Source organism: Enoplosus armatus, chromosome 1, assembly GCF_043641665.1.
Source record: "Enoplosus armatus isolate fEnoArm2 chromosome 1, fEnoArm2.hap1, whole genome shotgun sequence".
Lineage (NCBI taxonomy): Eukaryota > Metazoa > Chordata > Actinopteri > Centrarchiformes > Enoplosidae > Enoplosus > Enoplosus armatus.
The window spans coordinates 18,047,607-18,062,145 of NC_092180.1; the positions used below are offsets into that span (position 1 = coordinate 18,047,607).

The 14,539-nt window shown below is 38.7% G+C and overlaps 1 protein-coding gene across 1 annotated transcript; it reads right to left on the reverse strand.

Annotated features, from left to right (window-relative positions):
* Positions 1-1,317: 1,317 nt before the first annotated feature.
* On the reverse strand, positions 1,318-10,388 carry ddx21 (DEAD (Asp-Glu-Ala-Asp) box helicase 21). Its single transcript, XM_070903087.1, has 16 exons — positions 10,252-10,388; positions 8,631-8,864; positions 8,363-8,494; positions 7,600-7,675; positions 6,941-7,119; positions 6,703-6,820; positions 6,248-6,433; positions 5,925-6,070; positions 5,332-5,481; positions 4,890-5,051; positions 4,407-4,526; positions 3,990-4,063; positions 3,630-3,789; positions 3,296-3,430; positions 2,604-2,648; positions 1,318-2,439 (listed from the first exon to the last, which is right to left on the reverse strand). Exons 1-16 carry the CDS (start codon positions 10,333-10,335, stop codon positions 2,194-2,196), a joined length of 2,247 nt encoding a protein of 748 aa, XP_070759188.1. The 5' UTR covers positions 10,336-10,388; the 3' UTR covers positions 1,318-2,193.
* Between the last annotated feature and the right edge of the window lie 4,151 nt (positions 10,389-14,539).

The following is a 14,539-nucleotide window of genomic DNA, read 5'->3' on the forward strand; positions in this document are numbered from 1 at the left end:
GCCACGCTTGATTTGGTTTTTATACTAAGGGATCTCAGGTGGGAGTGTTTTTAATTATCAAGTGTTTTATTTTCATGTATTTGCTCTTAAGACAAGTATTTACTCTATTTGAAGTATGGTTGAATGCATCAGGTCCACAGACTAATTGAAGGTCCTTATCCAAATCAAGGGTCTAAAGATAAAGGGTGTTGTATGTTGTACAGATTGCAATCCCATTGTACAATAATTTCGGGGGGTTGAAAACAAAACAAATTTGAAAGAAACCATGTATAAGATACATTTCACAGAATTCTCTGTAAGTTTACAGTAAAATCAATATAATCTGGTTCTTGTTCTTTTTTTGCATGCCTGCATCAAAATATATATTTTAAAATGAATCACAATAATGGACTGGATGTAGAAGCAAACCATTTAATTTGTTCAAGAAAAATGTATGTATGACCTTCTTGTCTATTCAGGTTAAAAAACAAGTACTTGAATGTGTTGCTCCCAGGAAACAGTGCCAGTCCTAAATGCAATATTTGCACATGAATTATTGAGGAATACTTTTAACATTTTATTGTTAGACCTCATATATTTTATACTCTGAATAGTTTATGGTGTAATTTATATTAATGTGTTGAATTTTTAATATTGTGTCAAGATGGCATCAGTGTAATTACCAATTACCAATCATGTATACAAATTGTAACACTGCACCTTACAAGGGTTAGGGATAGGATTTTCTTGGAAAGATTTAAGTAAACTGTGTGGAAAACTACTGAATTCAAGTGTGTGGACAATCTCTTTGTATTGTGAAAGAAGCATATAACTATATATCATGTCAGAAATAAAGCCTTTCAAGTCTAAATTGCATTTAAACATATCTAAATTAAACTCACATGGTCAGCAGCTCATGGGCTCGGACAGCGTGAGCAATGTTTGACTGCTGTGCACCATAATCCAGCAATCCTGTACTGAAGGTGTGAGGGGCAAGTGGAATTTCATGAGGTAAGTAAGGGAGTAGGGATTAATTGGTCAGGTAGTGTGACATATAGTTCCAAAAGCCTCATCATAATTTGTACTCTGTGCAGTAATTTCTCCTCAGTTTGGTGTACTCTCCTAGCAGTCCTAACTTTAAAACAGAATTTTGTAGATTACATTAACTAAATTGTTACTGATCCATTCATGCGCATGACTGTATCGTCTTAAAAGCTAGCTGAAGTCAAAAGCATCGAGGTTCCCGGAGGCAGATAACATTGAAAATTATTCTGCAAAACATTTGTACTTGTATATATGGTTATTTCACACCCCTTTAAAAGAAGACAAAACACAACCTGAGTTGACCTTTTTTAATGAATAAGTAATTTCATTCAAATGAATGGAAACAGTAGAAACAGTTTTAAATAGAGGCAATTGCAAAGCAATCATCCAATATATTTTTGGGGAGAGAGATCTCAGCTGAGGGTAAGGCTGCAATCTGACACTGAGCACAACTGTAAAGGTTTCATCACTGTTCTGTGTGGGTGCAGAGCAGAGACTGTGTCTCCTATCACAGTGCACCTTCAAGGTACTACACACTCAAGAGTCATCTAGTGTAGTCGTGAAACAAATAGCATGTTTCCAAGTTGTTAGGTCAGAATGATGTGACTTCTAGAGGCTCAAGTCTGATTGCTGCCACCATTCCCCAAATACCCAGTACAAAAAAAGTGTGAAACTTTACCTAAAACTCAGTGGATTAACATTCAAACTTTAATTTCATGTCATCACATAATGCTAACCTTTTACTATAGGTTGATTAGCCAATGTTTTGATCCTATGCCATTCAGGACAGCAATTATGTAATTCAGCTTTTAAGAGCACATCATTTCATGAGTTTCAACTAATGTATCACCTTAAAGATACACGCATCAGGTGTTACAAAATGGCTGCCAGTGGTACTGTGTTAATGTAATGTACACAGAAAATATGATCTTACACCTGCAAGAAATAAATCTAATTTCTCAGATAACGTGATGTTCACTTTATTTTCAGGGAGCAGAAATTGGTCATTAAATGTACTGTATATAAACCTTATCAATATTTGAAAGCTTATTATTCAGGTTGTATCATGGAGATTTCCACCAGCCATTCATCAATCCCTCTCACTGACAGCCAATAAAAAATCAGCCCAGATAGGTGACAGTCAGTCTTATCAGTCCACAGGTTGGCACTTCAATAATCAAAAGCTTGGCTGAAGTTGCGTTTGTGTCCTCCTCTGTTGTTGCTATAGCCACCACCGCCTTTCTGGAACCCGTTACTACGGCCACCGTTTCCCCCGAAACTCCGCCCCCTTCCACCTCTGAACCCTCCTCTGTCACCTCGGTTACCGCTACCACGATTACTGAACTGCTTCTCCTCCAGATCTGGGAGCTCTGTGCATACAGTTAGTTGCCAACGACGACCGTCCTTCCAGTTATCCTGTTGAAGGATCAAGTGGGGTGAAAAGGATGTTAGCAGGACTACCACAGTCAGAGACTGTCAAAATATTTATAGTACGTGTTTTCACAAATTTAATCTTGAAGACATTATAGACAGTCCACCACACATCTTGAACAGGTGGGAGTTTTCGCTGTTGTTCTCACCTGCATCTCCTTGACTTTGTCAGCTGGGACATCAAAACAAACTCCCTGTAATAAACACAATAAGGGTGAGATGGTGAGTGTTTTTGTACCTGCTGTGCTATCAGAGCCACAACAGACATGGTCACACCTACAGAAGGGTTTCACACATTTAGTTTTTGCTCACCGATGTTTTGCCTTTTACCTGCTGTGGATAATTAGTTGTGTACTATGTTGAGAGTGGCTGCCGTGGCTGAATTCACATATAAACTAAAAACGAATGTTTTTCAAAAAGATTCTTCTCTTAATTTGCATTTTGATTTACCACCAGGTTTCCCATTTACTTTTCAATTGCCAAGTGTATTCAAATTCATTTATGGAGGCACTGTGGGGGAGTATTGTTTTGGTAAGACACTACTAATACAAGTGGGATCTAACAAAAGCACCCAAATATTTGTAGCCTACATCCATGCCTAACTTTATAACTGTATACACCAAATCAAATATACTCTTCCTAGTACACAGTAGTCTTCCTAGTTACTCAAAACCATATTCTTAACCTTAAGCTAATAAAAGTAGAATTTGACAAGCTGAACCTAAAAAGTTCCACAATGATTCTCCCACTAAAATACAAGAAGATCTGATATTGAAAAATCAGGATATGTAACAAACGCCAGTAGCACCTCACATATGTACATGTTTGTGTGTGTACGTACAGTTCTGCCTTTGAGGAAGGTCATTCTGTGAATGTGGTTCTCGATCTCTTCTCCAAGCTGTTCTTTGATGGTTCTCCATGCGTAACCCAAATTATGCATCTCCTGAGAACACACCAACTGCACAGTGGTGTAACCCTGCAAAAAACAGAAACAGTAAATTATATGCAATTATGGTTATACAGCACGTAAAAGCATATGAAATTCATGACGGAATCCAAATGGGGGACAACTACAACATGTTTCGGTGCATGTGTGTCCAAGGGCTGTGGCAGTTTGAACCATCCTGCAGTTGTTTTCCAACCCTTGCAGTATAAATGAATAAAACCAAACTTACAGCATCAGAATTGAGCAGTGACCTCTGCTCTAGACTTGTGGCTCCAGAAATATGGGCCAGGGCAGCAGCTAGAGCATCAACTGCTCCTCTTTCCTCAATCAGCTTCTCTGCGGACGCTCTGAAGTACCCGATAGCTGTGACTGGAACAGAGTCCAGAAACCTGGACACGATAAAGAAATAAAATCAATCAGTTTCTGTCAGGAAATTTGTTTCACATTGAGCGGTATCGTGATTAAGGAGATTTCAGATGGACAGAGGTTTTACGGACCCTAAACACTAATTTGCCCAAGTTTCAAATATTACAGTAGTTTCACACATCAAAATATATCCACTTGACTCTCACTCTCCAGAATTACCTACCTGACAGCATCTTTGCTTGATGACTTGATGATATCATTGGCAGTGGGAACGCCAACTCGTTTGAATGTGATACCCTGGAATAATAGCAAATAAAATCTATTTAGTTTGAAACATCAAGAGTCACACAGATTGCATAGAATGTCCGAAAGCCGTGTCTTTGTCAATAAAATGTGCAATTTTACACACTATTTCTGACTATGTAGCGCAGTAGCACTTTCTTCAACTCTGGCCTCTCGAATGAAACACTCTCACTCCTCTGCTTTTCTGTCCTTACTACTTTAGATTCTCCCCTTCCTTCTGCGCCCCTCTTGTCCACTTCCATCCCATGTGTAGAACAGATGTGACTGATAGCATTGTTTTGTATTTTCGTAAAGCTGCTCGAACTTCTACTTCAACTGAATTGAAAAAGGCACGTACTGCTTTGTTTTCTACGTAGCGCAGCTGGTCCTCTTCTTTCCTCTGGTAAAAACAGATACAGACTCCAGTCCTGCCTGCTCGGCCCGTACGTCCTGAACGATGGATGTACGACTCCACGTCCTGACACCAACCACAGAGAGAGAAACATTTTCAGACAGTAAAGGCGACAGGCCTTTATGAATCACAATTTATGCAACACTGCTAATAGAAAAGTTAACATTCATCTGCTAAGAGTCAATTCTTCATTCATCGATCAACCAGTGCACATAAGTGTACTGCAGCTGTTTCCATTTTCAATTCAACTCAATCTGAAGTTGCCAAATGCTAGTTTTTTGAATGTATTGTTTTATGTGAATGGAATCTGCACCTTAAAATCAGAACAAATTTATAAACCTAAAACATAACATCCACACAGGAAAGATATAAAAGCAAAGATATTCTTGTGTTACAAAATTCTTGTTGATTGCTGGCAACACATCATACCTTGGGTGGAGAACACTGGACCACCAGGTCGACTTCAGGGATGTCTAATCCACGAGCTGCAACGTTGGTGGCAACCAGAACCTCAAAAGCCCCGTTCCTGAAGCCCTTCAGCGTCAACTCTCTCTGTTTCTGAGGAATATCACCATGGAGGGACTGGGCACTCTGAAGACATACAAACAAAATAAAATGAGAAACTTGTGTGGTTCTGGGGGAACTGACACATTAAACACAATCAAGGTTTTAAGTAGGCATCAGCCTTGGTTAATGAACAAATCTGTCACAACTCTCTAATCTTACAAAACTCTCAAATCAAATGCTTGTTATGAAGTCACATGATATAAGAAATGTCAGTTGATCACTTCACAAATTAGAAGGTGTAATGTATTGCCTTTGTATGAATTAGCTATTCATAAACTGTGTGCATACACGTGTGTAAGTCTACCTGTTTGATGGATGAATTTATGGAAAGTTCATTGGCCTCTTTCTTTGTCTCACAGAACAAGATGGTTCTGCCATGGCTGCCGCTGTAAACCTGGATCACATCGCCTATCACGGCTGCACGTTGTGACCAGTGGCAGGCTATGGCAAGATGCTGCAGAGGAAAGCACGGAGACAAAAAAATAAACAGAGACGGAGACAGAGCGAGAGAGAGGGGGAGAGGAACCAAGACAGACATTTTCATTAATCCAGGTGGCAGACTTTAACTTGTACTGTACAATTTCACTGGTGCTGATGATGATAAACACAGAAGTTTTTACTGCAAATGAACTTTCTGGGCTTTCCTGATGGAGTTATGTGTGAGAGTGTTTTACAGTCCCAATTACTTTAACAGGCAACTTTGTGAGATCTAAGCCTAAGAACTAAGATTGCTGAAATGCTTGTTAAATTGCACCCATCACACAGCCCTCACCTCTTTCACCTCCGCTAACTGATTCTCTCTCTCGCTGTCTCACACACACACACACACACACACACACACACACACACACACACACACACACACACACACACACACACACACACACACACACTTACTTCTACAGTTGTTGCCGCTCTCTGCGTTTTCTTGCCAATCAGGTCAACATGTTTGCACTTTGGTCTCATGTATTTCTTGGCAACCTCGTACACCCAAGGGGGGCAGGTGGCCGAAAACAGAAGAGTCTGTGGGTTGGAGTCGGAGTCTGGAGACACACACATCTTTCTTATTGTACATACATGATCACACTAAACTGATCATTTCATCAACTTTCATGATACACAAGCTAAAATCCTAAAACTACACAAATATGAACACACGCATAGAAAACAAGAACACACATACATACTCACTTTCACAAACATACACAGTTCTACTCTACCTTTCTCATACGATGACGCCAAAATCTCTTCAACCTGTTCTGCAAATCCCATGTCCAACATTTGGTCTACTTCATCCAGAACCACGTGTTTCAGTTTAGAGAGGTCAAGTTTATGGTTCTGGATGTGGTCTTTGATGCGACCAGGGGTTCCAACCAAAATATCGATACCATTACGGATAGCATCGACTAGACAGGAGGGGAAGAGTGGAGAGAGTTATTATTAATATTAATGTGTAAAGTATTTTGTTAAAACAACAGAGTGAAACCACATCAAAAACAAAACAAGAATAAATAACAAGCTGGTATTTAAAGTACAAGGTACTGTTATGAGCTTTCAGGTTAATTAGTGAAAATAACATTAAACATTAGAAGCCATCAATGTAAATAAATTAGCTCTTTTAATGATTTGAACTATTTAAGAATTACTTGTATCTGTGTGTGTGCATAAGACTTACTCTGTGGGTTGTATGAGCTACCTCCATAGAAACAGGTGATAGACAGTTTCTTGATAATGTCTTTGAAGTCCTTAGCGACCTGGATAGCTAACTCTCTGGTTGGAGTTAACACCAGGACCTACAGACAAACAGAAAGGAGACTCAGTCATACACAAACATACTCAGGGAGCAACTGATACTGGGACTCTGTCAGATGCTAGTTTTTTAGTGATTGGAGTGAAAGTGTATGTATGTGCACCTTGGGAGCCCGGCCTCTGGTGAACGCCACTGAATCCTTCTGGAGCTTCTCCACCAAAGGGATGGCAAAGGAGAAAGTCTTTCCTGTTCCTGTTCGGGCTTGGGCAATTACGTCCTCTCCATCATATACAGAATTAAATGTCTTCACCTGAATGTCAAACAGGTGAGAGACTCCCCGGGCTGAGGACGTGATAGAGAGAGAGAGGTGACAGAGTGAGGATGGGAAGAAAATGGGACGACGTGACAGGGACAAAGACAGAGGATGGAAGGTCATTTGTTCAAAAAAAAGAATGTGCTTATTTCAGTCCATAACGGTGATCATCAAATTTCAAATTCAAATGTTCAGTATTTAAATGAACACACCTTGTATGTCACATCACTTCTCAAGGTCAATCAATATTAAAAATCACGCGTGTTCAATAAAAAAAAATCAGCTGACATCATAAATATGTTATAAAGTGAAGTTTATCAACCATGTTAAAACACACAGTCTGCAAAACTTTTTCAAAAGATCAGCCTTAATTCAACTTTATCAACATGATGGCCCAAAACTAAGTGCAGAGCAGCAAAACATACAGATTCTTAACATGTACCAGTACATCTCTGGTCTTGAGCCACAATGGTAAAAACTAAGGTACAAAATGTAAATAAGATGTTTACCTTTTAGTTTATCGATGGTGACTTGGGAGATCCTGAAGTTGGAGAAGGCCCCTTCCCTCTGCTCTGGTGTCTCCTCCTAAACAAATAAAACAGAGTCAGTCTATTTGACTGTTATCTTACCCTGCAGCTGACTTTGAAGAGTGTCTGTTAAAGAAAACAACCCCAAAAGTGTTGAGGCTGAAAAGTCGAGGTTAATATAAAATGAAAACAACTAGCATGTTACATTAAATGGATTAATTTAAGTTTACATCATTTGTGAAATGTTTAAATGCTTGAAAATATGCCTAGTTGTGAAATAGGTTGCTTTGCAGTTATCTTGTAGTGGTTTTGTTTTCTGTGAGCTTCCCATATTGCGGGCCAGCCCATTCTTGTGAGCACATTCTAACCACACTGCTGTGCCTCTACTTTCATCCTGCTTGTCACAACAGGTTACAACACCAGTTAGGCTTATTGGTCAAAAGAACACATAAGATTACAGAATTTCCCTTTCCCATATAACGAAATGAAATTGAACCAATATAATATAACCAAAATGTAACACCTAGACAGAAGTATAATAACAGCTCCCATGGTGGTCACCTTGATTCCTCTTGAACTATGCACCAGAACTGAAGATGCTACAACTCCAATAACTCCACTGCGAAAGAGCTCAATTATTTATTCAAATTACCAAAAAGGGGAGTTATCATACCGAAAGTATCAACACAAACTTTCAACTAATTTTAATAGGAAAAACTGCACACAATCAGCCTGCGAGTCGTACCGTTTCTTTTTCGCTGTCACTAGCTGAGTCTTCACTGGACTGGGACGGTGTCTGGATGGGCGTCTGAACAGGGGTGGAATGTCCGTTGGTTGCTTCCTCTGCAATTGCTTTCTTTTGCTTCTTCTTTTTTTTCTAAACCAGAGGATAAAAGAGCAGACGGTGTTATACGAGACAGAGTATGACCTTTTCTACCATGACATAACCAGAGAATACGCAATGGAAATCTACCCAACTGGTAACTAGATTTTAGAAGCAACACAGCACTGACCTCTGTGTCTCCCTCAGTGTTCTTCTTCTTCTTCTGCTTTGGTGTTTCAACATCATTACTGTTTCCATTCATGTCTATGGCCTCATCTGTGTGGCCGTTCACTTGGTCCACTGGCAGCTTGTCTTTTTTCTTTTTCTTCTTTGGTGCTGGAGGTTCACAGTCTGGATCCATCTGCTCTTCCTCGTCCTCCAACTGCTTCATCTTCTTCAGCTTCTTGCCCTCCTTGGTCTTGATCTTTATTCATTTTTTTAAAAACAGAAACAACAAAAGCAAATAGGTTTCAGTTAAACCAAATACATACTTTTTATTTTTCAGTGTAAATATTTATTTTTGTCCCCCATATTTTTTATATCTGTATTTATTATTTGTATATTGGTTTTTCTTTTTTAAAAAATACTTCTAATTCTTATTGACACAGTGCTTGTCTGCTGTGTGTTTCTGAACCTTCTATCTTGCTGCTGTGACGTGTAAATTTCCCCACTGTGGGATTAATAAAAGTCTAAGTCTAAGAAAATACTGTGCAGCTACTCAAAGTTTAGAAAAAAAAGAAGAAGAATGTCATTGCCTTAAGGGAAATAATTACGTAACAAATTTGTTACGTAATTATTTGATTAACTTCAGAGTCATCTTGAAATGAATCATGTTCCATTTTGTTTATGAATGAAACACTGTCGGTTCAACACCACATAATGACTTTATTTTAATTTCTTGTAAATATGATTATTACAACTTAATGATTCTGGAATAAGTTAATAATTGAAGCATTGACAGAACTGGGTATAAATTTCAGTTATTAAGTACATATATTTTGTGTGAACTAAAATAAAAATTACTTGCCAACCTAGAGACAGTCTTGTTTTCCATCAGATCACTTATTTTGGCTTTGGAATCTTGTGATGGCTATTTTTCATACCTTGTGACACTATATAGAGTACACAATTAGTTAAAGTAAATATTATAACTTCAGCATCAAGTTCATTCTTGGCCTTGGAAATAGCTGTTTGACAAAACAATCCCAACTGAAGTTCCTCTTGCTGTAAGTGGAGCTTGAGTCGGGAATGTTTTGTGAAAACATATCAATAATCAGCATTAATAATCAACATAAGTAGTGGCTATAATTAAATTATTTTACTGTTGTGAGCAGATTGTTTTGCATATACTTGACAAACAGCTGACGAGAACAGCTGTATAACACGTCATCACGTCGCGCCCACAGCGCAGATACACACAGATGTAAGCAGTGCGCTTCAGGCCTCCACGTTGTCATCCCGTAAATCCATGTGCTGTACAAATATGCTCCCAAACACATGGGCATGCCACGTGATCCTCTCGCTGCTAGGCTAAGTGGCTAACATCCGCTAACATTACATTACATACATTAGCAGTGTATCACATTCACTTATCGCAGTTGATTACATTATGTTAAAAATATTTCATTACTAGTGCCGCTACGTAAATCTATTTTACGTTGGTTTGCTAAAAGTTAGCTAGCCGGTTAGCCGTTTTTCAGGTTAGCACGTTCAGCCACATGTTGTCAAACATGGAGCAGCCGGGGCAGCACGTCTCGCTGGCTACATGGATTATTTAGGTTGTCCAGGGCGACACGACCCACTCTGCTCACCTTTGGGGTTTTAGCCTCCGCCACAGTGTCTACAGCTTCTTCCATGGCTTGATCTTCGGTTTCAAAGATGATTTTTGACGGCATTTCTCTTCCCTGTTGGAACCCCTCAGCGTAGACACACAGGCTAACTTACGGGCACGCGGATGAAAAGGAACGCGCAAGGCTGTGCGAGGAAGGGTGTTCGCGAGCCACACATAGAAATAGAAGTGATAGATAGACACTGCAGGGCAGAAGCATAGACTTTATCTAAACGTTATGGGCAGAACATGCAAGAATATTAATTACCTCAAGACGCTACAGCTCATAATAGATTACTGCGAACTAAAAGACAAGGTGTGGTTTTTACAATAACATCAATAACTATTTTTAATTGACAGACTTAATTCTACTATGCCTCTCATGGGAATAATTATTGTAAAGGTTAGAGTGTGTGAAATGCAAACCCAAAAAATGTTTAATTTTCTCAGTTTATAGAAAGTCGTCAAAGCAGAAATCTCACTACCCTTTAAACACATTGCCATCAGCATCAAAACGGTAACTTTAATAACTGCCCAGCAGATGGCGCACTGTGTCCACACAGCAGTCCCATTCTGTAATTCATTTAACATGAGTGCAGCATTTCCAGCCCAGGTTGGGTCAAAAATCTGTTTTTGAAAGGGAGCATTATACAGTGTTTTGAGTCCTTCTGCAACAGACAGTTGGACATGGGAACATGGATTTACAAATAGAAATTATTGTGAACACATGCTCATATACACACGGAACCGGAAACAGTGACAAACACGCACCCCCACACAGAGATCCGGGTCCTGCTGTAATGTTTAGGTTATCAGCACTTTGCAAGGTTTGATGCTGTCATAAATGTTTTACTGTTTTAGCAGGAGAGGCAGACAGTTTATAGACTTAGACTTATCCTGTCATGTGGGCCATTAAGTGTCAGCCAGCAGCTATGATCTGCCTTGGGCCTGCAGGTAATTCAAAGTAATTTAAATTTTGTGTATATATGTATTTCAGCCCACCAGCAATGAGCTCTCCCCTCACTTCCACTGCCAACTGTGCAGGCATCTCAACCAACCACCAGGGACCGCTAGTGCAGCAACAAAAAGAAGAACCTACACTGGCCTCCCACCTGCAACATCTGTGATTGTATCAATAGTAATGCGTGACTCAAGAGGTGGACGGTACAGCTGGGCACAGACGGGTGAAGTGAATGTCAAGGTCAGGAAAATATCAGTGCTGCAAGTTTTTCACAGGAAAAACATGGACTCTCTATTATAAAAGTCTAAAATAGTTTAGCCAGCTCTATTAGCTCCCTAGCAAGTGGGTATGCGTGTGCCTTCGCCAGTTGAAGATGGCCAATTGCATTATAATGTAACCCAAGAGATACCACTGGGCCCACTGCATCATTGTGCATCACTTTGCAGTATCAAATCAGCCAGGTACTCGTTTAACATGTTGACAAAAAAAAAAACTATCACGGAGGAGTTGTGTGTTGTTGTTGTTATGTAGCCAATGCATTTTGGGCTGAGGCCTTTATCAGGCTCATCAGACAACTCTTTACATAGAACATTTAAATAGAGTAAGAATGAACCTAGTACTCCACCCCACCACTATAAATCTCTGTGCATCCTGAGTAATCATGGAGCCCTTCTCTCCCACACATCATGCGGGGTCATTTCTTCCAACGTTATACTTAATGACACCATGTTTTCTTCATAATGTTCAGGATGTAGACAAAGCAACAGGAGCGCCTGGCAATGTAAAGCAATACAACAATACTACAATGGCATCAAGACAAACTAGTATTATCTCTCTATGTGCAATACAGTAAAATTCCTTTATCCGTTTCTGTGAATTTGTAAATTTGTAAACTTGTAAATTATAGTTGTTGTTATTTTATTGTATTATATCTTCATTTTTCTTACTTATCTAACTGTCTCTTGCTATTGCACTATCCTGTATGCTGTTGGAACAATGCAAATTTCCCTGCTGAGGAATTAATAACGGATCTTATCTCATCTCTCATCTTATCTTGAATCAAAAAAGGAACATTTTAAGTGTTACTGCAGCGTTACTTTCCTGGATTGCAACATATTGTCAGGTGTTACTGTTGATTTGGAACATCCTGTATGTATCTAGTTACATCCTTCATACTGGTTAGTTATCAGGTGTAGCTGCACCTACTCTATGGACACCTCAGACTATCACATAATTAAGTAAAATCCTGCATTAATTAATACAATACATGAGTAATAATATTCTAATGATATAATATATAATTACTTTAAATACTTTAAGTACTTTTTCCTGATAATAATTACATACTTTTACTGAAGTAAAGTTGTCAATGCAGGACTTTTACTTGTAACAGAGTATTTTTACAGTGTGGTATTAATACTTTTACTTAAGTAAAGGATCTGAAACAGTATCAGTGTGAGGTCTCTCCCCACACAAAACTGTCACTCTAAACAACACTCAGATGCCATAAAGGACTTGGGCTACTCCTACTCCCAAAAGCTTCGTTTTTCGTCTGTAGTCCCTGAACAGATGTTACATAGTCACCCTAAAAATAATATGAGATTATAATTATAATATTATAAGAATATTTGTCTTATTAACTTATTCTGTGATGAAACGGCTGTGGCCTGTGGTTGTACTGTAGGCTACGTGGCCTGTGTATCTTTTTATTTTTGAGAACACAAGATCTCCCTCTTGGCCTTCTCTGTCAAAAATAATAAGCCAAAAAGCAGGTACTGTCTTGGTCTCGCACTGTGTTCTATTAAATATGATTCATTTTGGCTTCCTGGACTCCAACTGAAAGAGGGTGCGCCGACAAACAGTAGCATCTCTGTGAGTTTTTTTCTCTTTGTCTTTATTGCGCACATTAGTCTTATGGCTTTGTCCTTCAATGAATGTACTTGCCATTTCTGCAGCTTCCTGATGGTGATGATGTCAGTCCAACACTGAGCCCCCCCCCCTTCAGTAGAATCTCCACCTGTGCATTAGTAGGTTATTGAAAAACCAAATGCCCTGCCTGTTAGGTTACATAGGAAATGAGCGTCCAGCCAGTGGTTAGTTCAGTTGAGTTTGGGTTTTCTGATGTTCGATAGTCTGGCAGTTACAGGTATAGTTTGATTGGACAATAGGCAATAAATTATCCAGAGAGTTGACATGTTGCGCTACATTTCCAGGAATCATATTTTGTTCAGTTTTGCCTTTCTTCTCGTCCTTTTGGGGTAAGACTTTTACCTGTTGTACTTCTTTACTACACTACAACTTATTATTAAGGCAATAAAACATAAAACCAAAAATCTTACATATACCTTATGGATCACATATGGTTAAAGCTTTTAATTCAAATAAGATATATCAACTGACTGTATCAGGCAATTGAAGCAACGTATTTTTGATCTGAAATTATTATAGTATAATATAATTTCTAAATTTGTTGATATGACTCATGGAAAGTAATATAGATTATCCAAATATGTTAAATATTGTGCTACATTTCCAAGACTCATATTTTGGTTTGCTTTGCAGTTGCTTCTTTTACGGAGTAAGAATAACAGCTGCACTTATTTACACACTAGACCTGCAAGGTTTATTATAAAGGGAAGAAAAGTTGAAACCTTCAACAGCAACAAATTATTGTAGTTGTCTTAAATGTTTATTTTTGAAATATCCTAGTTAGTTTTTGATAAATAAAAAATTGGATTAAATTACTATAACAAGCTTTAGGAAGGCAATGACATAGATGTGTTGATGTAAAATATATAATATAATAGTTTACAATTTCTAAATTGAGAAATGTGACTCCGGCTGTTCATAGTCCGATTCACAGTAAGTGCCTGACATACTCGTACACATATGTCACACCCGAACACGGACCTCGCACTTTGCAACAAATTAGGTGTAAGAGAAAGTAGGAAATTGACCACATCATGACAATTTCCAAAATGCAGAAGTAATTGACAATCATTCAAGGACCTGTAGTCACTCATATTGTCCTGCTTTAACTGCATCTTCATAGTTTGTAAAATATATGAATACTAGTCAATTCACTGGTAACGTTTTCCCTTCTGCAGAAGCTCTGTAAATGAATGTGTGTAATAAAAAGTTGTGTTTTGGCAATGTTTAACCACATAATGTCTTTTATAGTATGTATGTGTTTGGCCCGTTTAGCTGTTTGGCCTGTTTATTGGTGGAGAACTGAAAAGAGCCAGAACCACATGGCACCTGGCCTCATGATCAGTAGCAACCGGGAGTGTAGATTAACTTCCTTTGGGAG

Bases quoted from the DNA above. Each gene is read 5' to 3' on its own strand.
- ddx21 (XM_070903087.1), bottom strand. From the start codon at position 10,335: ATGCCGTCAAAAATCATCTTTGAAACCGAAGATCAAGCCATGGAAGAA. The intron at 8,495-8,630 runs GTCAGTGCTGTG...CCTCTGGTTTAG, and splicing joins ACACTGAGGGAGACACAGAG to AAAAAAAAGAAGAAGCAAAA. The intron at 6,434-6,702 runs GTAAGTCTTATG...CCTCCTGTCTAG, and splicing joins TAGCTCATACAACCCACAGA to TCGATGCTATCCGTAATGGT.